The following is a 21,854-nucleotide window of genomic DNA, read 5'->3' on the forward strand; positions in this document are numbered from 1 at the left end:
GTCAAAAACCTCTTTATCAAAAACGTCAATTCTGAATCCACCAAAAGCTATTACATCTTAATTAGATTTTATTTTTGCTAAAGCATCGGTACGTGAAAGTCTGCGGTAAATCGCAGTCACTTTTATCGTCGAATCCGATCCAGGGGAGATCATAGCTTTACCTAGATTCATTTCTACTTTCCTCCCTTGACAAGATCTCACATCGAGAGGAAAACTTTAATCACGGTTTCCAAACTTAAAACAAAGCAAATATTGTTTTATTTAAAATTATATTAGAAGGATTGTAAAAAAAATAATCAAATGGAATGACATCCTTATGCTTTTGTCAGAAATTTTGGTCTGTTATCTACTAACGATAAAGCTAAGTAGGGGGGGGTCACTCTACTTGCCCTAGTTTCCTGAGTGTGTGTCGAACTCGCGGACAATGAAAGAGACGATTTTGACAGCGCTTTATGTTGCACTTTCACTTGCAGCAGTATTGTTGTTTATTGCTTTCGGTAATGTAAACTTTAAACTATTTTTCATGTTTTCTTAATACCATAATATTCATGTTAATGACATTTCGATTTGTCAAGTCAAGAAACATTCGAAAGCAGTTTCGCTTTTTCATATGGTCTGTAGTACATGTATAGCCAAAAGTCCTACACAGCCTCTAGTATGTGTTCACATGTCAAAATGAGATATTAGTTGGTTGCAAATGATCATTTGCATTCAAAATTCTTATATCCACGCTTATGTTTTTTTTTTTATTTTTTTTACCCTAGTTTGCTCAGATATACATTTGCCTATTTCATGTCAACAATGATTAAATTGATTTCAGCATCTGTCACATTTGTTTTGCAGGTTGGCTTATTGTGTGGAAGCTGTTCTTTGAGAAAATTCAAGTTTATTCAAGAACTCATGGGAAGCAGTAGTGAGGAAACCACATCGAAAACAGTTAAAGCACCAAGAGCTCGACCCAGAAACATCCGAAGGGAGTAATGAGCATTACAACAGGTATACGAACTTTCTACTTTGAAGTTGCAAGAAGTCAAACAACAACAGGGTGATACTACCAGTCCTATAATGGAAAGTGCTGTTGCTGCAGATCATTTTGATAATTCCCTTGTATTGTCACTTAAAAACCGTTTGTACACACAATGGTGTTCAGGATATTTGTATATTGTGTCATGGTTACTTTCCCAGGATAACATTACATCAGAAATTGAAGAAGGCTGAAGTGAGAGGCCTCATTATATTGCACAAGGTCATTGTACTGTTTTGGTAGACATGAAGTGGGTGTCACAGTTAATTTATTAAGTGTTTATTACTGACTTGCAGAGTTCATATGCTGAATACTTAAGAATAATACCAACTGCATGTTTTTGAATACTTACATGAAAAAGTTGTATAAAGACATGGATGTCAGTGTGGTTGCAATTTATTATGAAAAAGCTATCATGAGAGATTGTACATATAAAGATAGATTTAAAGGGCACAATTGCGCTCAGCAAAAATTGCTGGAAATAGAGCATAAAGTATCACAGACATATTCTGGTGGTATTTTATGACAAAGAGGCAATAGAAATATTATATTAATGTTTTTTCCTCAATCACACCTGCATTTGTCAAGAAAACAGGAAGTGACAAAAGGGTAGTATTTCTGAAAATAGCATTGTCTGCATGAGCTGAATTCAAAGAGGAAAGATGCCATCATCCTCTTTGAAAGAAAACAGATCAGAACATGAAGCGCTGTTGCTGAATGTTCTCATCAACAGTTGGAGTTAGTCTGTACTCATTGTCATTAAATAAAGATGCTGCTTACAAACACCAGTGGATTAACATTGTTCAGAGATCTGCATATAGAGATCTGTGCTTGTTCAAATGTGCCTGAACTTCATCCCCACCTAGAAGTGATTGTTATCCAGTCACTTATACGTACAGTTCAAGCAATTTTTGGACTTTTTGTAAAATGAACAGATTTTCTTCCTGGAGGAGTGTCAACTATACTAAAGTATGGGCTTTTAAAACCAACTACGATGCTGGTAAAAACTTAAACAAAGATCAAATACCAGATGTGTAACATCGATGCTTTTTCTACCGTTCTAGCCTACTGTTAATGCGGTGAGGAAGTCACAAATATATCATCGGTAGTATCCTTATCCAACACAATGCTAAAAACAACTGACAGTGTCAGGGCATTGATGCGTACGAGGAGCTTAAACAGGAACTCATGCAAGTAAGCAGTAAATTTTGCACGCAGCTAAATGATGAAGAAATATAAGTTTTACATTGATAAATATGCATCGAATTTTATGTTTTATTTTCAATGGTAAAAAAAATCATTATAAGCAGTCATAACTAAAAAATGCAATGCTGAAAATTAAAATGTTGCCCTTTAAGGGCCACATTTCTACCACCTAGCAAGAAAGAACCATATTGCCCTAAGGAGGTGAGGTACTTTTGGCTCAGATAAACACAACCCTGCCAAGAGAGTAGTGGGCACCATTTCCACCTCTCATCTCTTTCCCTTGGGTCGAACTATTCTTTCTGTTGAAGTTGAGACTAACTGTGCAATTGTGAAACATTTCAAGTGATTTTGATAGATTTGTAAAATGCCAGTTTTCAGATTTATTTAACTGTAGCTTTTACTACTGTGTGAATTGTGATATAGACTGACTGTAGATAGGTTTTGTTAAAATGTGAATGACTGCTGCCTAGCTTTGCTGACTTGTAAAAAAGTAGCCAGTTATGGGTTTGTTTGTGCTTTTCTTCATGTGAACTGAAAATCATGATTTAGCATGTTTCTGTAAAAGGCCTTAAGGATAAAATAAATTTCGCCAGGATTTTCAAGATGCATTTACATTATGTGATTATATTGTTTGTTCCCCATATTATTTGTGACAGGTATCAAGAAATTATTTTTGTCCACAACAAGTCTGGTTTTAACAGCAGAGAGATGTGAATAATTTTGTGTGTTTACAATAACCCAACACATGTATATATTTGCTGCTGATATTTGTTGTTTTTTGATCCATCTGCATTGTAACTTTCCATTTTATAATTTTGAAATCTGCAGGAAGTCCTGCAGAGATGACAGATAAATGTCTGAAGAAATAATTTGAAATTTATTTTTATGAGCTTAAAGGTTGACATTAATGTGTAAAATGCATGCATGCATTTTCCGTTTTAGTGTAATTGCCTTGTATCACAGTAGATGTAAAAAGATTATAAACTGAGCATTCTAACAACAGGTGCCAAAAATATGCAAGTCATGACATTGGCTGTATTGTATAGTAGGAAATTAGTTGAAATCAGCATATGCCATGACATCAAATACAGAGTTAATGCAGTCAACCAAGGACCAGAAAGAATTTATGTTTAATAAATTTATCTGTTGTATTTATAATCCAGCAATGATTGTTGAGAGAGAGAAATATAATATACACTTAAAGCATATCACTACTCATTATCAGTCCATCACCAGCCAGACATGGAGCAAGCTGGCCCTCCTCTTGCCCAAGGTTTGTGTGTGTGTTGGGGTGAGAATTGTAAACATATGCAGAGAAAGAACAGCGTGCCTGAGACTAGATCTTGAATCCTTATTGTATAGGTGACAGGTACTGTCTGTTGCAGACTGCTCCCCCTTGCTGGTACCTGCTGTTAGAGGACATATTTAGACTCATATCACTATTAAATAAGTGACTGACAAACTAAAATATATGATCCGTATTCCGCAAGACTATAAGTCATTGTTGTATTACCTTTTGTCTTCTATGGAAGGTGACAAATGATACAGAAATATGGATCTTTCAATAAAGTTTTCATTGATTAATTTTGGAGGTTGATATACAAAACATGCTTGTTTCAAATACATTCAGTAAATCTGAGTACCGATGATGTGGTCACTTCAATTTGAACTCCATGAAGCATTGGTTGGAAAATCGAGGTGCTGCAGTGAGATGGAGTGTTGGGACAATGATGAAAAGGAGTTATGCAGAGTACTTCAACAAACTAGAAGTTCTTGTTTCATATTTATGACCAATGAGTAAGCAGTTTTGTTATGCAGTCTTCCCGCATGTGTATTCACCCCCTCACCCCAATTAACCTCACACACACACAAGCGCAGAGTTGCTTATACAGTCCCAACTTATCATGAAGCCACCATTTATCCAAACCAAATGATGGCCAAGAGAGAAAGGTAGCAAAATAAAGAAGAGGTATGATTTATTACTTGAGTAAGTTTAGAGGAAACCTACTCTGCCTAAGTGCACCAAGAGGTAGGGTTGGCAAGATAATGAGTTGGGACTGTACTAAAAATACAGAACTAAACAGACATTTAAGAAAGTTTTGGCTTTTATTGTACATCCAAAAAGCCGAAGAAATTTCATTTTTTTTTTCAATCGACAATATGACAGTAACTGCAACAATGACCAACTGGATAAATTGGTCTTAAAATTTAGCATTTATAGAAAAGCACTTTAAAATACACACTCTTCCCAGTTAATAATTAAAAAGTTGAGATGCTGTGTACAATCCCCCCCACCTCTATTTTTACAGAGTGGTTTGCAAATCTTATAAATGTTAATCTTAAAAGCAAAAGATAGTTTCATTGCTCTGAGAAGACATAATCTTGGAAAATGAAAACCCAGGCAAGCAATCTTAGACTCGCTTAAATGTTTGCATGATGGTGTAATCCTATTATGCAATCATATTAACATTTTCCTATCCTATCAAAATATGAAAAAAAAAAAAAAAGTTGGCTTATACTCCATGGTATTAGTTGATTGGAGTTTTACACCATGTCAGCAACTGAATATTCCATGGTGTATGTACTTGCTTAAGCTGAAATGTACAAAATGCCGAAAGGCACAAACCAACCATACAAGAAAACAAAAATGTAAACTATGCAAGATTTCTTATAAAGTTTTTTTGCTAATTTAAAATATATCTAGAAATAATTATGCATTAATTCTAAAATATTACAGTTTATTTCTTTACTGTCTGTAGCCTTAAAAAATGATTGAGAAAGAAACAACAAAATCCAATCCAATAAAGTTGTGAAATGTCCATAAAAACATCTTAATACACCATTGTGACTAATATTTTTCCTCAGATGAAACATAAAGTGATGAAAATGGTACCCCAATCAATCACCACTTTTAAAACTTAATGTTGAAATGCTCTGTGTTAGCTAATTGCATTAGCACTGCTTGACTTTCTGCACTGGAAAAGGCAGGAAGTGGGCGTTAAGGGAAGGCTTGGTGGTTGGTTGGACAAAAAAACACACAAATTATCAATCTTTATCACAAGAACATCTTTTGCAATCACAATGATCATAGACTCAAATATGATATGTTGACTAACTGGAAAGACCAAGAGTCACTAAATGTTTGTCACTGGTTATCGCAGGAGTAGGAAAAACAAAGGTTTCTTTATTGAATAAGAATGTTCAGAAGTTAACTGCTTCTATGTCTTCTGTTTCTTTGTGTCTGAGAGCATGTATCGGTGTATTTCAGTCAAATACATAAATATTTGTAAATACTTGAATCCTCATATTTAAAGCTGTTATAATGCAACAAAAAATTTAAAACAAGAACACCTCAGCTCCTAAATTGATGGGGGCTTTTCACAACCAAAAGAAATGTACATGTGCTGATGTATATGCAGTAACATAATAATCATTAACTTCAAAATCTACACTTCTCAAAACTAAACTATGATGGCTGCACCAACTAGAAGACTAATGAGACATTACTCAATTTGATAGCCTACCTTTGTAATACTGTTGGGTCTTCTTTCTAAAACCTTAATGTTTAAAAGCTTGTATCTTATCAATGGAACCATGCTGTTAACTAGTGTTTTAACAAATTGAATGTAATCAATTTGAATAAAATTGCAGTTTGATTTGTCTTTAAGGGTGACAACAGAATAATTTGATAATTGTTCACATATGAAATCCCTTATTTCTTGTTATTTGAGTTCTGGGATGAAACTATTCTCAGATACAAGTCATTAAGCTAGTTGTGAATTATTCACAATATTCAATGTCTCAGGTTCACCAGTCACCACTATAAATTCCTCATTTTACTGAGCTCAAGTTGCTATTTTTGGCCACATATAGTTCAGGTTTCACAGTGGGATGAAGTTTTAATTTTATTTACAATTAACCTTAAATTGTTTATAACTGCCATAGGCTTCAAAGGCCATTAGACAAAACAAGCTGGCTTGATGAAGCAAAGTACACAAAGAACAAAACTTATCATGTTTCAGCAGCAGAAGACACTTCATAATGTAAAATTGAACATAACATTGTCTTTTCCACCTTGATAACAAATTCATAATAATGAATATTGAATTCATGATAGGCAAAATCTGAAAACTTTCAGGGTTTTATTACCTGGTAACTGATAGTCATGGCATCTTCTTCACTACGCATTCAATGCATTAGTTCTACCTAACAAATTTAAACAAGTAGCTGCTTTTTTTTAAGTATCACTGGTACAAGTCTTCAGATAATTTTTACAAACACAGAACTATTTTAATCAAAGCTAAATTTCTGCCTCTGCTCTATATTACCATAGGACTGCCTAATAACAGTTTCAGCTATTTGTAAGCCCTAGTTGCTATATTTCTGCATGATCCGTAGTGGAATATCTTCATCCACCCTCCAGCAAACGTACACAATAAAAAGTCTATTCTTATATTTCCTTAGTGCTCATAGACTTTCTGTGCAAGCATGCTTTTCAGAATTCACTCAACAGGGCTAACCATTCATGGCAGCAAACAATAATATACAGGGAAAACTAAGTTTTTATAACGTCCATGAAAGTGATGAAGCTTCAGTAAACATGAACAAAAGAACCAAATACTTGCATCCCTTAGTGCTGGAATGTGAAAATACATACTTTAAAAAGTATCCAATAAAATCTAAAAAGAAGAGGCCACAGGACTATTCACAATTTAAACAACGCTGTACAATGTATGTGCATCTTTGGAGGAAGTGAGAAAGAGGTTTGGTGCTTTTCTGAGGTCAGTAAAAAATTTAAAAACTTTTTCTTACACTAATAGCACCATCTTGGTGAGAGAAAATGCAGATTATGGTAATTTTGGAAATACTTGTCATTATTCATTGCTATTTTTAAAACCATAAAGTTTGACTTTTACAGGTCCTTACAAAAAGAGTGGTAAAATTATCCACTATTAAAGATCTAGCATCTGTCTGAAAACTAAAGTTTAATCTGGTGACACGCAGCAGTAAGACATCTACAGAAAGAGATGCATCTGCATCACAATATTCATTACCTCTTAGGACGCAATTTGTAGATATTTTGGTGAGAACTCACCTTTAGATTGAGAATTAGAAGCACACACACACAAAAGCATCAGTACTGTAGTGTATAGCAAACCAGGACATTGACTGCTGAGTTGACTCACCAATTAAGGCCTTATCATGACCAGCCACGCCAACCCTGGCATGATGCCACATCATTAAAGAAACACATGCAAGAGATGTTTCTTGGACCAAAAGAAATTAATGAAAAATGATCTTGTTGATTTGTTTTAAGCAATTTGGTACTAATTTTTTTTTTCCTTGGTGTCATTAATCTTGTGAGTTGCGCTAGAATTTTCAAGCCTGCACAGCTTTAGTGCTACAAGATCCAATCAACATTTATCCTGACCACTGTTTAGGGCTGAAATAAGGAATAAAAATTTGACTTGCATGAATAAAGCCCTAATAGCACAGAACAGTAAGCTGTCTTATAACTTAAAAAGTTCAAAATTCTGCTGAATAAAATTATAACTAATGTGAAAAAACAAGATGAAAAAAGAATCGATAACAAAAATGATTACACACCACAATTCATTTAAGTCAGGACTGTTTTTAAGAAAACATCACCTCCATGAATATAATGATATACACATGTAAGATTTTATACTGTCAGATTTTTTCAAAGTCTGAATATGGCAATGGAACACTAATACCATACTGTCATAAAAGTTAACATGACAACGGCCTTCAAGACTTGGGTCTCTCATCTGAGAACTCAAAGTCGATGCTACATTAGTCCTTAACTGCAAAATCAGGCAATACATGTGAAAGATTAAGAAGATTAAGCAATAATAGTGTCACTGTGATATATATATGCATGATACTAACTTTTAGATCAAACTGTCAACTTCTGCTTACAAGCATCAACGATTATTGAAGCAGCCCCTGCCCCCAACATGTTTCCAAAGCAACCTGGCAGTGATTAGCATCCTTGCAAAGAAAAATGGAAATGAAATAAGTGCAAGAAAATTAAAACAAGAACAACAATTTTATAGGCTGAACATTCACTGTCCAGCAGGAAAGAATGAATTTCAATCCAGCAGAGGAAGATGGTTGTACCTATCAGGCCAGATGAAACCAATTAGTGAAGAATAACCATTAGGATAGAAGACTGACCACAAGGGTAGTCGGCACATTGTGTGTTTGGGTCAAACCATTCTTTCTCATCATAAGCTTTAAATTTGGCGTTTAACTTTTCAATATGAAAAAAATGAGCCAAACCACCATGTGATTTACTGGCAAGTATTAACACAATGATGAATTCTTCAGACACATCCATATGTTATTTTGTCTACACACGTGTTTGTCAATGAGATTATGTGTGTGGGTAGCATATTCACAAGCACGAGTTTATGTTGACATTTCTTACATAACATTCATCTCCATCAGACCTGAAGAATCTTACGATGGTGAATCCTAAAATTCTCACACAACTACAACACTAATATCAAGATGTAGATGAAAGGTCTGTGCACAAGTAAAGCATAAAAGAAAAAGGTAAGCATTGATGCAGCAATGAACAATTATGTGCAAGTGCATGTAAATGCAGGCGCACCCATATATACTACCACCACAATCACTTATGTACTTGCTCAACATTTTATGCCAAAAAACAACAAAAAAAACCCCAAAAAAACAAAACAACCCTGAAATAAAATTAACCTGAAGGTTTTCTTCCCTTGGGAAAGTCACTAACAATGTAATGTAAAATAGCAGAATGTCTAACCCACACATGCATTAATTTATGAAAGCAATAATTTAGCAGCTTATTTTATTTACTCCCCAAAAATAAGCAGCAATAGAGATGATGCAGACAATTGAATTTTGTAGTTTCTCTTTACAGAAACAGTATGTTGGAATGAAGAAAAAAATGAGCAAAATAAAAAAATAAAAAACCCCAAAGCATGCACTCTTTCCCTAATTAACAATACCCCTTTTTCCTGTTCTTGTATCAGGCTTTATAATTTACCATACACTGAGGAAATAATAATGTTTGAAAAATGTCTTCATATTCGATGATATACAGTGGGCCCAAGAGAAACTACAAAAAACAAAAATCAAAATCTATAAAGATTTTTATGTTTGATATAGAACAATAGTTCACACACAATACTTCAATGTCTTCCTAGATTTAAAAAAAATCCCAATATGGACGTTTACTTGATTTGTATGCCTTTAAGTGTAAAATTCACTAGGAGGCATATTGATGCTGCAATGACTGACAAGTTGCTCATACAACTTGGGAAAAAAAATGCTTTGGTCTCAGCTCTGCTCTGTATATATGCTCTATATATTTATTTTACTGAGCAAGGAACAGTCAGCGAATGTCATCAAGGCCAATGCTTATCTTTCCTTGATATAACAAAGAAAATTAATCTTTACTAGATTATGAAAAAAATAAAACAATTAAAAAAAAACCAAAACAAAACGACAAAACAGACAACATCCTTTAAAAATTCATCAAACAAACGGCACATCAAAACTCAGGACCATATGATACATGTGGAATGGAAAATATACTTTTTAAACGTAAATGTCAAAAGAATTTTCAATACAGAGATGAAAAATTTACACCAGTGAAAAGTTTTGGGAACACAAATTTGAGGTGGAATAAAGAGAGGAGGGTGAGTCCCACCAACGAAATAAAAGAAAATCAAAGCATGATAAAGATGGGAACTCAAAACATCCTATATTTTTCTCTCAAAAGCCTTATGATAAAAAACATTTTTTCAAAAGGCAGATGCAAGGAAGAAACATGCATACTTGGTTGTGAACATCTTTTTTCCTGTCTCTCACATAAACTCTTTTATGCACACACACCAAGATAACCCCAAAACAGAAAAGAGGGAATAATGGCATAGGATTCTATAGACCTCTTCAACATCAGATCACTTCTCTCAGCCATTCTTTACAAAGGAAAACACCAATTAATGATTGAAGACCTTTTAACACTTACTTAGACTAACATTGCTACTGCTGATAATCTTTTTAACACAACCCTTAGTAAAGCGATTCTAAAGTAATCTAATGTGACATATGTTTAATGCTGAGGTGAAGACTAATAGTAAAATCAAAATTTGCCTGCCAGACTTCACTCAGCACACTCAAATATTGTAATAAATAATCACACTGTGAAGGACTTCCTTTCTGTCACTTTTCCCACATTCTCACATTTTATAATAAGTTTTTGATCAGACAATATCTCTCTCTGGGTAATGTTCTGAGTTTCACTGTAGCAAAATGGCCACAGCCAGTCAGTCAGAGGTGTAATGAGCTGCTCATTAAAATTTTGAAGGGACAAGAACTCTAAAGCACAAAGAACTCTTCAGTCATATGAGTATTCAAATAGGAGACATGCCTAATGACCAACTGACCACTTGTTTCAATTTTCAGCAATCATACATTTTCTCTGAAAGACACTGGTGTAGCTCCTTCTAAACAGATCTCATTGAAAGAATGGCTTGGAAAGAAACAACTACAATACTTGATGCCTCACAAACAAAAATACAAAAGCAATATTTTAAAAGGTTTGTCATCTACTATCGTTCTAGAGGCTTAAGCCTGATATTAAAAAATTTCTCTTCCAGAATTCTAACCATTTTCTCTCTCATGGACACTTTAAAATTCTCATACCACAGTAACAGATCTTCTCTCCTTTTAGCCTTATCATGGTCACTTAATCTTGATTCCTGTTTCAGAAGCTCAGGAAGTGTTTGCCAGTCTTTGATGTAAATCACAGGGGCATTGTGTTCTTTCAGGATACGCAGAGGATAAACATTTGATGCTGGGGAGGACCCACAATCTCCAGGTGTCATGACATCTTCCACAACTGGTACTGAGCCATATGCCATGGCTTCATAGATCCTATAGCACTCTGTATTTTGCCCTACAGGGTTCAAGGTTAAATCACTCTGAGCCAGTGCTTGTAAGTAATCATCCCTTGTTTCTGCTGTCTCTTGTGGCTGCCACCTGAAAATTAAAGTACAATACCTATAGACAGAAGATTATTAAAGTAGATAATTAACACCATCACATAAGCATCAGCAAACAGATAAGAAAGATAAGGCAAGTACTCTAACACCTCACCTCACTATGACTGCAAGGTGATGGGACTATTTTTTTCTTAATGGAACCTGTTCCCTCCAACCCTTATAAAAAAAGCACAGAGCAAATAGCAACATGAGAAATACAAATTTACAGACAAAAACACAAAGTCAAGTTTTATCTCCTGGCCAAGTAACACTACTTGATGCCAAGCATGCTTCAGCTTGAGGCCAACATAATAGGTTTGTTCATGCCTCTTGCCAGGGATTTCATGATTTTGTAAAGAACAAGTTACTGTCAAAGAATTCTCTGCTTCTTGCCAAAAGCTTCAAACTTTCCCAGATGTCAGCGCAAAAATGCTGGAGGTAGCATATAACAAAGTAATTTTAATGTTTAGTATAACCTTGTTTCCCAGGTTATCAAATGTAGGGTGAATAAAGCAGTTAAATGAAGAAACAGTAAAATTAGAAAAAAAAAGAGGAACAATAAGACTATTTAGTTCGCATTTCCTATCACACAGAAATGTACACAAATCACATAAAGCTGTTACAAATTACGTAAAATAAATTTGCCAAGGGAGACTGAGGCAGTAAAAGTTTAGATGAGATGTTCCACTGTGTAGAACATTGTGTAATAAAGCAAACATATAAAACATTGGTGTGCTATTTTTTTCTGACCGAGGTTGTTAAAATACCCGATATGAGTACAAAGGGGCCTAAACCCCTCTCAACCTACCCCTTAGCAGTTTTAAAGGAGACTGAAAACTTCCAGTAATTTTAACTGGGATCCTGAAAACCCCTTGCGTTTAATGGATGGGAAACATTGCTGGCACTTCAGGTTGCTTCATTAACGAAGCAAATGTCTGGGATAAAAAAAAAAATTCCCAAAATACACATTCTGTGAGCATGGATGCTGCTATCTACTTTTTAGGGGTGAAACGATGCTAGAAGTGAACAGGTTGTCAAACGAATCAGCAGGCTGTTCTCCTCCCCTCCCCCCACACCCGCATCCCGGCATTGTGCAAACCTCCGAGGTGGGCAAACGTACTGACGGTCGATTTCTGCAACCGATCAAATTGGCAGGCGAGCCGACCTCCCCCACTCCCCAACTTCTCTCGCTCCTCCAAGAAGAAATCATCTTTTCTTTTTTGTAATCGAAGAGATGTCTTCTCCGCGCCCTACTTTTCACCCCTGGACCTCCTAGAGTCCCAGCCATCAACCGCAGAGCAGCAGCGCCAGGCCCAACCTGCGACCATCTGATCTCGTCGGCTGCCAATCAATGGCGACCGCCTCCCCCAACCCTACCCAGCAAAAAAAAAAAAAGGAAAGCAGGCACCGTGGCGGGCACCCAGTTGCTGAACACCACCCCGCTCGGATGCGCTTTGAAGGATGAGTAGACAGACAAATCCAATCCGCCGCCCTGGATACCACCACGACGCCGGCAGCACGGTCAGCGACGGTTACGACCGGAACGAACAAAAAGGAACTGCGTCAGCGGGTGTGGGTGATGGGGTGCGGTGCAGATGTTTGTGTCTGTGTGTTGGGGGTGGGGTAGACTGCCAGACTCTAGCAGCGAATTCTATTCCTAGATTGTTCGAACTTTTTTTTTTTTTTTTGGCGTAAATGAAGTCGCGTTCTGCTGAATCTCTGGGGCCCTCGTTATGACGCCAGGGTAAGAATTTGCTCCGGGGCAACATGGGGAATGTTGTAAGTGGTGTCCAGACACCGCAGATGTAGCTTTATTCCACAGTCTGTAGTCATAAAGCAGTGGCAAAGATGCCCCAGGGTAAACTAACATGGAGCAATGTTTGCGGGGGTTTGCTAGCCGATTCGCAACTTCGGAGACAGGATGGCTTGCCCGTCTTTTTTTCCCCCACTGTACCCTGGGGACAACGTTTATCCTCGCCTCGTATCTACGGCCCCCGGTTTGTTCGAAATCACAAGCTCCGGCGATGGGGGCGTCACACAGCATATCTCGTACTCATGGGATCTGATAAATGTCAGTCTCGGAAAGTTACATTTGTCACCATGAAGAAAAGATGAGAGGCTGCCTGGATGGTGAAGGGTGAAGGATCAAGAAAAGTTGGTTTTTTTAAAATTTTAAATCCAGAGTGTGGCAGGACGATGAGAAATTTGGACCTTCTAATTCTGTCCCTTGGCTCTCAAAATCTTATATCTTAATCCATACTCTAAAATGTAAAAAATAATCGCAATGAACGCGTTGAAAATAAACCTGACGATAAAACTAGGAAGAGCAAAAAATATTGTTAAACCGATGTCTACATGTTTTCTCTTGAGAAAGACTTCACACATTTCTGTGCTGCTCTAAAGGCTGTTTTTTTTTTTTTTTAAGCGGAGAAATGCAAACAAACGTTTGAACAAGTCTGGCAATTTTTTTTACATAGCCAGCTACAAAAAAATTTGCCAGACTTGTTCAAACACTCAAGCAAAGCGCCTTTACTCCTGATTCGTCAGTACCACCATGGCGGATTTTTTTACTCACCCTTTCGCTTTGCCGTAACCAGAGCCTTCAAATAAAAATCCTTTCTAATCTCTAATTGTCTATATATCTAATTTCAAAACAGGTTTTAAATTGCCTTTATTTTTCAATAAGAGAACATAATTATTATTTACCTGATCGAATTTTTTTTTTTAAATCACTTTCTATTGCGTCTGCAGTAACCAGTTATGAAATTCTTGTTGACGGCCGTTTGTGTGCAGATTTCTCCATGAGGAGAAATACGTTAGGCACTATCTGAACTAGACATCCACTAGTTATGATGAATTTTTCCAGAGTCTCTGACCGTCTGAGAGGTTTCCCACAATCTTGACGCCGAGAGAAACATTCTCAATTTGGGAGTTTGACGAGATGTTCCTGGGGCAGGCTATTAATCAATCTTAAGTATTCATTAAAAAGGATTGGGGGAATGGAGGTTTAGAGAACCAATGGGTTGTAGCAGAGTACAAATACATCCCAGAGACAGTGAACACAGTGGGTGGGTAGGGAAGGAGAGCAGGAGCGAGCAGGAGCGGAAGATGGAGACGCCTAGATGTCTCGCTATGTCAGCACACAGTCTTGACGACCACACCATGCACGAGCACTGGTTCATCTGCAACCAAGGCTCTCGACAACCGCACCCTCACGTCCTGTGTTCCTTCAGGTCAGATTTCGAAGAGAGCAGAAACAAGGTGAATGGATGTTTGGTCGGGGCTGCGTGTCCATCCCCAGCCACTCCTTCCGTCCGGACGCACAAACACCTGCCGCTCTTTCCTTTGACGCACAACCTCTCTCTCATTGCCTCCTCTCCACGCGCACACACGCACGGACAGCATGAATGCACGCACGCACGCGAAAGCATGGCCGCTAAGCTTAAAGGCCATCGTTTATGGCAAAGCCAGAATCGATCTGAACTGAGGTTAAAGACGGGGTTTGTCTGTCTCGGAGAATGATGTTGATTTTCCCTTTTTCCTGCGACTAGGCATCTTTAGTAAGCTACGATTTACACTCTTCTGCGCTCTCTCTTTCTTCCAGTTATTCTTCCAAGTTTTTCTTACTTCTTTCATTGCTTTGCAAACCTCCCCAACTCCAGTATCATCACGCCATCTTGTCAGCTCTGTGCGGACGACCTCGAGGTCTGTTTTATGATCATTGCCGGAAGAGCGCCGCCCCAGACAAGTATTCTCTCAAGACATACAGCAGCTCGCCATCAGCCTGTACACCGCTTGTGCTGCGGGCAACCCACAAAGTGCAGACGCTAAATGGAGATGCTCGGTATGAAATGTCCTACTGCCGGCGGAAGAAGAGTGCTACACATTATTTTTGTTTTCTTGGGTGGCGGAGGAGAAAGGGTTTTAAGTTGGGGGTAATTTTCAGGCGTGTGATCCTTACAAACCTCTAAATTGAACCCAAGATTTCCTCATAACACAGGTAACGCTTCCCTGCTCTTCCCTGACGGATGGGTGGGGTGGGAGGATGTGGCTATTAAGGGGACCCAACCTCGGTCTGTGGTGTCGGGGGCGCCCGTAGTGTAGTGGTTAAAACATTCGATTGTCACCGCTGCAGTAAGCGGTTCAGATCTCGTCTCGGGACACTATATGTGACACATGTTCGCAGGGCTGGGCAACGGAGGTTTTCTTTGGGTACTGCGGATTTGAACCTTAGAGTAATTGTTATAGTTCTCATAGGGCGAGTCAGACAATGAGCTAAAGAGCCTGTCACCGCGACGGTGAAAATCGGATGTCACAGATTCGCGTCTCCGAATGTACAGGGCTGTTGTTGTTTTTCTCCTACTATTCCGGTGAACTTTCTCACCCCTCTGTGTGTGTGTGGGCGTGAATGCTATACGTTGTGTTATGTGCGTAGTTTCTGTGTGCATGCCGTGTGTGAAGGTGCGTTTGATTTCCACCCTGATAGGTCACTGCTCGTGCACACGCGTGTAAAGTGTTTAGAGCCCGGCACTGTGGATATTCCGTTATAAAATTAAATATAGATCGTGATAGATACTCCTATGTCTTGGCAAAAAACTAATTTACGATCACATTTTCATAATAAGAGGCCAGGAACGGTCGTCTAATTCGTCTGCTGCCCGTGCTGGATCTTCGGCGGCCCTGTCCATACTCCCTACCTTTGTGTGCGCGGGTGCAAAAATGCCTTCATGCACACTCCGTGTACCACATGGCAGGCTCCAGATACTCGTACAAATGGTTGATTATGGTAGAAGCATAACTGACGGCGGAGATGAGAAGAAAGGAGTAGTGACATTTCTGGTCCAGAGAGTAAAGCTATGAGAAACTAGATAAATACAAAACGCAGGAAATGCAAATGATAAGAATAATTAAAAAAACTGACATACTGAATTAAAGGGGGGGGGATCTAATGGAAAGAACGAAAGATACAAATCAGAAATGTAAGAAAACAGAAAAAAGGAAGAGAAGAAAGTAGAGGAAAGTAGAGAGAAAAAGAAAAGAGCGAGGGATGGGGAGGAAGGTGTCCAGTTTACTGCAGGTAGAAAATCTGGACTCACTCTTGTCTGGGTTTGATGTAACAAGAGCGTTTGAATGGGCTCCGCTCCAAGACATCGAGCAGAAGCTGGCGTGAAGAGTTGTGGTAGAGCGTGCCCAGGAAGCTGCACATGTACTTCCGCCGGGTGCTCACCGGTACACCAGCACTCGCCACCTTGGGGAAGTTGCGATAGCTGCAACAGTTCGCAAAGTGAGTTTTTTACGTCCCTCTTTCACCTTGTTTACCTGCAAATATGCACGCTCATTAACAGCAACACATGCCAGCACACGAATTGAATGCACGTGCGATAGTCGCCCTCAGAATCTCTCTCTCTCTCGTGCATGCGCGCACACATAGGCACACACACTCTTTCTAATTTGTTTTCTTTATCTGTAAGCGCGCACGCACACACACACACAAACATTTTATTTACATAAGCACAAACATATTATTTACAAACATTATATATAGATATAGAGAGGAACAAACATTATATATATATGTACAAACTTTTTATATATATATATCTAAAAGAGTGAGAGAGGCAGACAGAAATGTCGAAATGACGAAAATAAATATAGCTTTCTCGAAACAAGTCCTTTAATTTATTCCACTTTTCAAAATTTTATCCCAAACAAAACATGATCATCATACTGTCGCAACGATCCTCAAAATCCAGCAACTGATCTGTTTCCACAAACCCCGCCAATCTCCACCTCAGACTATAAACATTGACACTATTAGTGGGGCCGGAAAAAAACCCTCTTATTCCACTCTTCATTTTCCTCTTGTTTAGAAAACAAACATGTGATGGACCATTACCATAGCTGTGGTCCCCACTACCACCACCGATGTCCCTCCCTCCTTCATTCCCACTCGCTTCATGTCTTCGGTATCCCGCCTCTCTGCCATCTTTTCCTGGCGTCCAAGAAACACTTCTGCAGCTCAAGAGACCAATTTCCTTCCCAACAACTCAATCCCGAAATGGAGGTATCCAAGCGTAATCCAATTCTGTGCTGTTTTTTTATTTTCCTTAAACCAACAAGAGGAAGTTGCAGCGCTGGACGGTGGGTTTTCTCCCCCCATTGAAATGTGAAGATGTATTGCGGTGGGGAGGGGCGTTATGAGGGGCAAGGTGAGTGACTGCCGCTGCCAGCTTTGCTTCACCTCAAAAGCATTTTTTCTTTTTATGAGGAAATGATGGCAAGAAACTGCTTTGGCAACTTTATACCTAACGTGCCTTCTGTCATCCACACCACTGTGTCCAGTAATCAAATCATTTCTGACAGGGCTCGATAAACACATTATACAATTTGTAGGCGTTTGGCTGCTTTTTCAAATAGCGCAAGAGGAAAACACACACACACTCTCACATTCTCTCTCTTACACACACACACGCACACACACATTCGATCACACACGCGTGCATTTTTTTTTGGTCTCTCTTTCTCTCACACACATAGATAATGCTTTTGAGTAATGGGGTAGGAAGGATGCTGTGAGGATCACAAGGATAAAAAAGAATAAGGTATGCACTGTGCAGCTCATCCAAAGATTCCCGAAATGTTTATTTAAGGTGTCAAATTTGCACGAAAACGGCTTTCCTGATGGAAGGAGGGACAGAAAAGGGTGGATTACACTAAAAGGCAGAGAATGAAGCCAATACTAAGCACCGCCAGAAACCCGCATTTCGCTCGCTTCCCCACCTCTCTCCCCCGAGGGAGTCTGTAATTAAGCTTCCAGCACCTACGGGACTCCTCAAACCCCGCCTCGGAATTCTCTGATTAAAATGAAATAGATACAAATTAAAAGGAAGGACGCTTGTATTGGCCTTATTTAAATATATATAAACTGGAGATGCTCTAGCGAGCTAAAATACTATTTATGCTGGGAGGTGATAGTAAAAACTGTGATTCGCAACAAGGAGTATTAAGTGGCAATGGTGTTTCTGCTCAGATATAGGTCACCACGCTATCTTCTATCTAGACAGCACGGGTCTTTTTTTCTAATTTGCTTCTTTTCCTTCTTCTCCCCATCCTCTCTCTCTTCCTCAGGACTGAGGCTAACTCCTCTACAAAGGAACCGAACGCGGCATATGATGTTAATCTGGATTACGGAGGATCGCTGTGATTTGTAAGGACAGCAAGGGCATGCACACATAATCAATATACAAATATACATTTATATTTCGAAATGCTGCTAGATACTAGGCATAGCTTCATTATTTCTGTTACAACAAAATTCTTGATGCAGCGTATAAGCAGCACCAGAAAAAAAATTTTTTAACAGATTTATGTTGGATGTTCATCAAAAGAGTTCATTGGAATGAAAATCACTTTTCAAGAAACTAAGTAAGTAAATTGGAATAAATGAGGAGAATTAGTTCTGTTCAGCATCCTCGCTTAACGGGCTCATTTGCTTTTGGAAATGGTGTTTCTTGAAAAGCGATTTACAGGTCATTAGAAAGTCTGCTGCGGGGAGGTTCCGCCGGCATTACTGAGTAATAAACAGACCAAGTTCGAGGCTCCAGGACACGGCGGTCAGGTGCACAACATGTCGCTAAGTGCTCTAACCGCCAGGCCACGTACGGCAGCTCTGCTGTGCACCTGAGCCCGGGATCTCGACAAGAACTTACGTAGCCACGCCCAGCGGCCATTGGTAGAAGTTGGCGTTGTCGATGTCGGCGCTGTCGTAGACGAGGAAGACGTGGCTCAGAGGCCCTCCCCGTGACGTCAGGTAGGGCTTGATCCAATCGTTCCGGCACTGCTCGTTGCCAAGCAGCAGGACAGCCGCGCTGCGCAGGCGCGGCAGGGCAGGGAGGAAATCCAGCCAGGTGCGGGCGAACTCAACCTTGGAAGCCTCCCTGCCATTGAGCACCAGCAGGACGTTCTCGGATTCTCTGGGCACTTTCCTGGGCACGACCCCAGGACCAGTCCGGAACCTGCACAAATAGATTACCTTAGCATCTCTCTTCTCGCCCCTCTTCCCCCAACTTTCTCGTTCCAGCTCCCATCTCCCCCTTTACACACACAAAAGGTTAAGATTTTTCTGGAATTGCATGTGCTTGTTTCGGATCGCTGGATCTGCGTAAGTTCAGGTGGAGACTGCCCTCCAAGAAACTGAAGACGACTATCGCTTTTTTCTTCCCGTTCAGATGAGTGATCAAGGGAGCGAATACGTCCAACGTAGAGAAGCTTCATTCAGCACGTGACTAACCGCGTTTTGTCAAAGTCCAGAGTTGTCTCCCCTAAGACATTATGAGGCATATTTCACGCCACATATAAAACACTCTTTCCATTTTTCAGATAATGATTGGGGTGGTGGGGTTAAGCATTACACCATACGCCCATTTACTTCATGTTTGTCACGGTGTTGTTTGTTTGATGAGGCTTGTATTTGTTGTACGGACTCTCCTTTGTAGTTTTTTTTTTCGGATCCTTCCATGTCCTGAGCTCACACTCACACATGGAAACGCGCTCTACAAGTTCAATTTTCATCATATTACATTATTTTTATTATATTATTACACACATGGATGCCATTATGGAAGACTGCGCCACACTCTCTTTAAGTAATGACTTTAGTTTTTCGGCGTGTTTCAAAGGACGATCGTGTCATCACTTTTCCCTTCTTCTTTCTGTCCTTTATCAGTATCAGGAAGGACCAGCGATGTGCGATGTTCATGTTCTGTCAAAACTTTTATGCCGCTATCGGCCATCGTGGCCGCCGAGGGAACACAGTTAACGGGGTTACAAGGCTAACTAGACTGAAAAATGAGCTCGTGTGTTCGCTTGCCAGTCCCACTGCGGCCGGTGGGTGGCAGGTGTCAGGATGCTGGTGGGAGGGAGAGAAGAACAAAGGTTATGTGTAGAGCGAAAGGATGTTACATACACTCCTTCATTTGTCTAATGCTTCTTTGGCAAAACCTAGAAGAGAAGAGGACGATTTTTTTTAGGGGGCGGGGAGAAGTGGGAGGTGCGCTCACACGTGCTTTGGGGATAGTCTGGAGGTGGGTATGGGTGAGAGATCTAGGCGATGTCTAGGATTAAAGGAATACCGATGTAGTGGGGTAGGTTCAGAAACAACAACCTTCTACTTCATCGAAAAAGCCAGGGGATTTGTGTCTTTTTTTTTTGTTGTTGTTGTTGTGTGTTTTTTTTTTTTTTTTTGTTTTGTTGTTGTTTTTTTTTTTTTTTTTTGGGGGGGGGCGTTGCTTTTTTGTAAAGCGCTGCGAACTTTGTTTTATTCTAAAAAGCATACTGATATTTCAAATACGCCAACGACCGCAACTAGAGGATAATTTGCTCCTCCACTACCACTGGTAGATAAGGGAAACCTATGGCTGTGTTTGCGCGCACAATATTCCGACATCATACACTTCCGGTCCACCCAGCCTACCATCTGCCCTGGCGCAGAAGGAACAGAAAAGCCAGCTGTAAGTGATAAATATGGCGTGTTTACCCTCTTTGCACGCGCGTCCATTTCCCATCTCTTTGACTTCAGGCGCAATTAGAATAGCAGTCTTTACAAGACGGCGATGTAAGAAGTGTAATTTCCTGTCCCTTCACAAAGGAATGGCTAAACAAGCTATGAGGCCCGACTCTGTTGGCCGTGGGGTCGGAAGGAAGTGAGACGAAATCACCGAACATTAGCATTCATTACTAAAGTGTCTGGCGGCGAGGCAGATGATGAGGCTTCTTCTAGTACCGACACGGCCGGCCCATCAGTCAGACAAACCATGGACAAAGCCAGCACACGCAGCCTAACAAGGGACTAGCACTCTTCTATCACCATCAGTCTGGCTGGATTTTACGACCGGTCAGCAGCGAGGGTTGTACATCTAGTCTAACCCTAAAGGTAAACAATGTAGGTGACCCAACCGAAAGCTGAGATCTTCTCTGCGTTGATGACAAGTACATTACCCCTCAACACCAATCTCTCCCTCACACGCACAAGGTGTGGAAAAACTGTTGTCGTCACCAGTCCACACCACCACCACCTCCACAAACACACCACAACAGCTACGGACAAACTCTCGCGGTCACAATTCCGTGGTAAACTAACATAGAGGACCACGGTAAATCATCTCCAATCTGGTAGAAGAGTTAGATGATGCTGCTCTCAACTGTTTCCGTTCTGGATGTCACAAAAAGAACCCCCTTCGTCACGAATTAGGGTCAGGTTGGTTTTTCTCTCAAAAAAGTGTAAACAACTATGGTGCGCCAAGAACCGACGCGCAGCTGTGTTTTTAGTCACGGTTGTAAACAAGTGATCTTTTCGATTCAAGAGATATTTTGAGCGAAAACGGTGCGGAAGGTCAGCATCTATATTTTAGGCCCAAGCTGCCATTCCACTTGACTTTTCCTTTGAAGTCCAGCAACAAAGCCCCGCACGAATCAAAAGATTAACGTTTAATGACTCACGATTGACAATCATCCACCCCGTTCTAATCCACCCTTCGCCAACATCCCTAGGTTAATGGATCTGACATTTGGTT

At 39.6% G+C, this 21,854-nt stretch overlaps 1 protein-coding gene and 1 long non-coding RNA gene across 2 annotated transcripts in view; one reads left to right on the top strand and one right to left on the bottom strand.

Moving 5' to 3' along the window:
• Window positions 1-368: 368 nt before the first annotated feature.
• Window positions 369-1,314, top strand: LOC112571561. Its single transcript, XR_003100849.1, has 2 exons — window positions 369-497; window positions 844-1,314. It is a non-coding gene; the product is annotated as an uncharacterized LOC112571561 (long non-coding RNA).
• Window positions 1,315-2,745: 1,431 nt separating this feature from the next.
• The window catches only part of LOC112571562 (ribitol-5-phosphate xylosyltransferase 1-like), a 62,097-nt gene continuing 42,988 nt past the window's right edge, over window positions 2,746-21,854 (bottom strand). The window contains exons 4-6 of the mRNA XM_025250630.1: window positions 18,993-19,298; window positions 16,380-16,550; window positions 2,746-11,281 (exon numbers count right to left, since the gene is read on the bottom strand). Coding sequence (XP_025106415.1) covers window positions 10,852-11,281; window positions 16,380-16,550; window positions 18,993-19,298 — 907 coding nt within the window. The 3' untranslated portion in view covers window positions 2,746-10,851. The remainder of the gene's footprint in view (window positions 11,282-16,379; window positions 16,551-18,992; window positions 19,299-21,854) is intronic.

This window comes from Pomacea canaliculata, linkage group LG9 (genome assembly GCF_003073045.1).
Source record: "Pomacea canaliculata isolate SZHN2017 linkage group LG9, ASM307304v1, whole genome shotgun sequence".
Classification (NCBI taxonomy): Eukaryota; Metazoa; Mollusca; class Gastropoda; order Architaenioglossa; family Ampullariidae; genus Pomacea; species Pomacea canaliculata.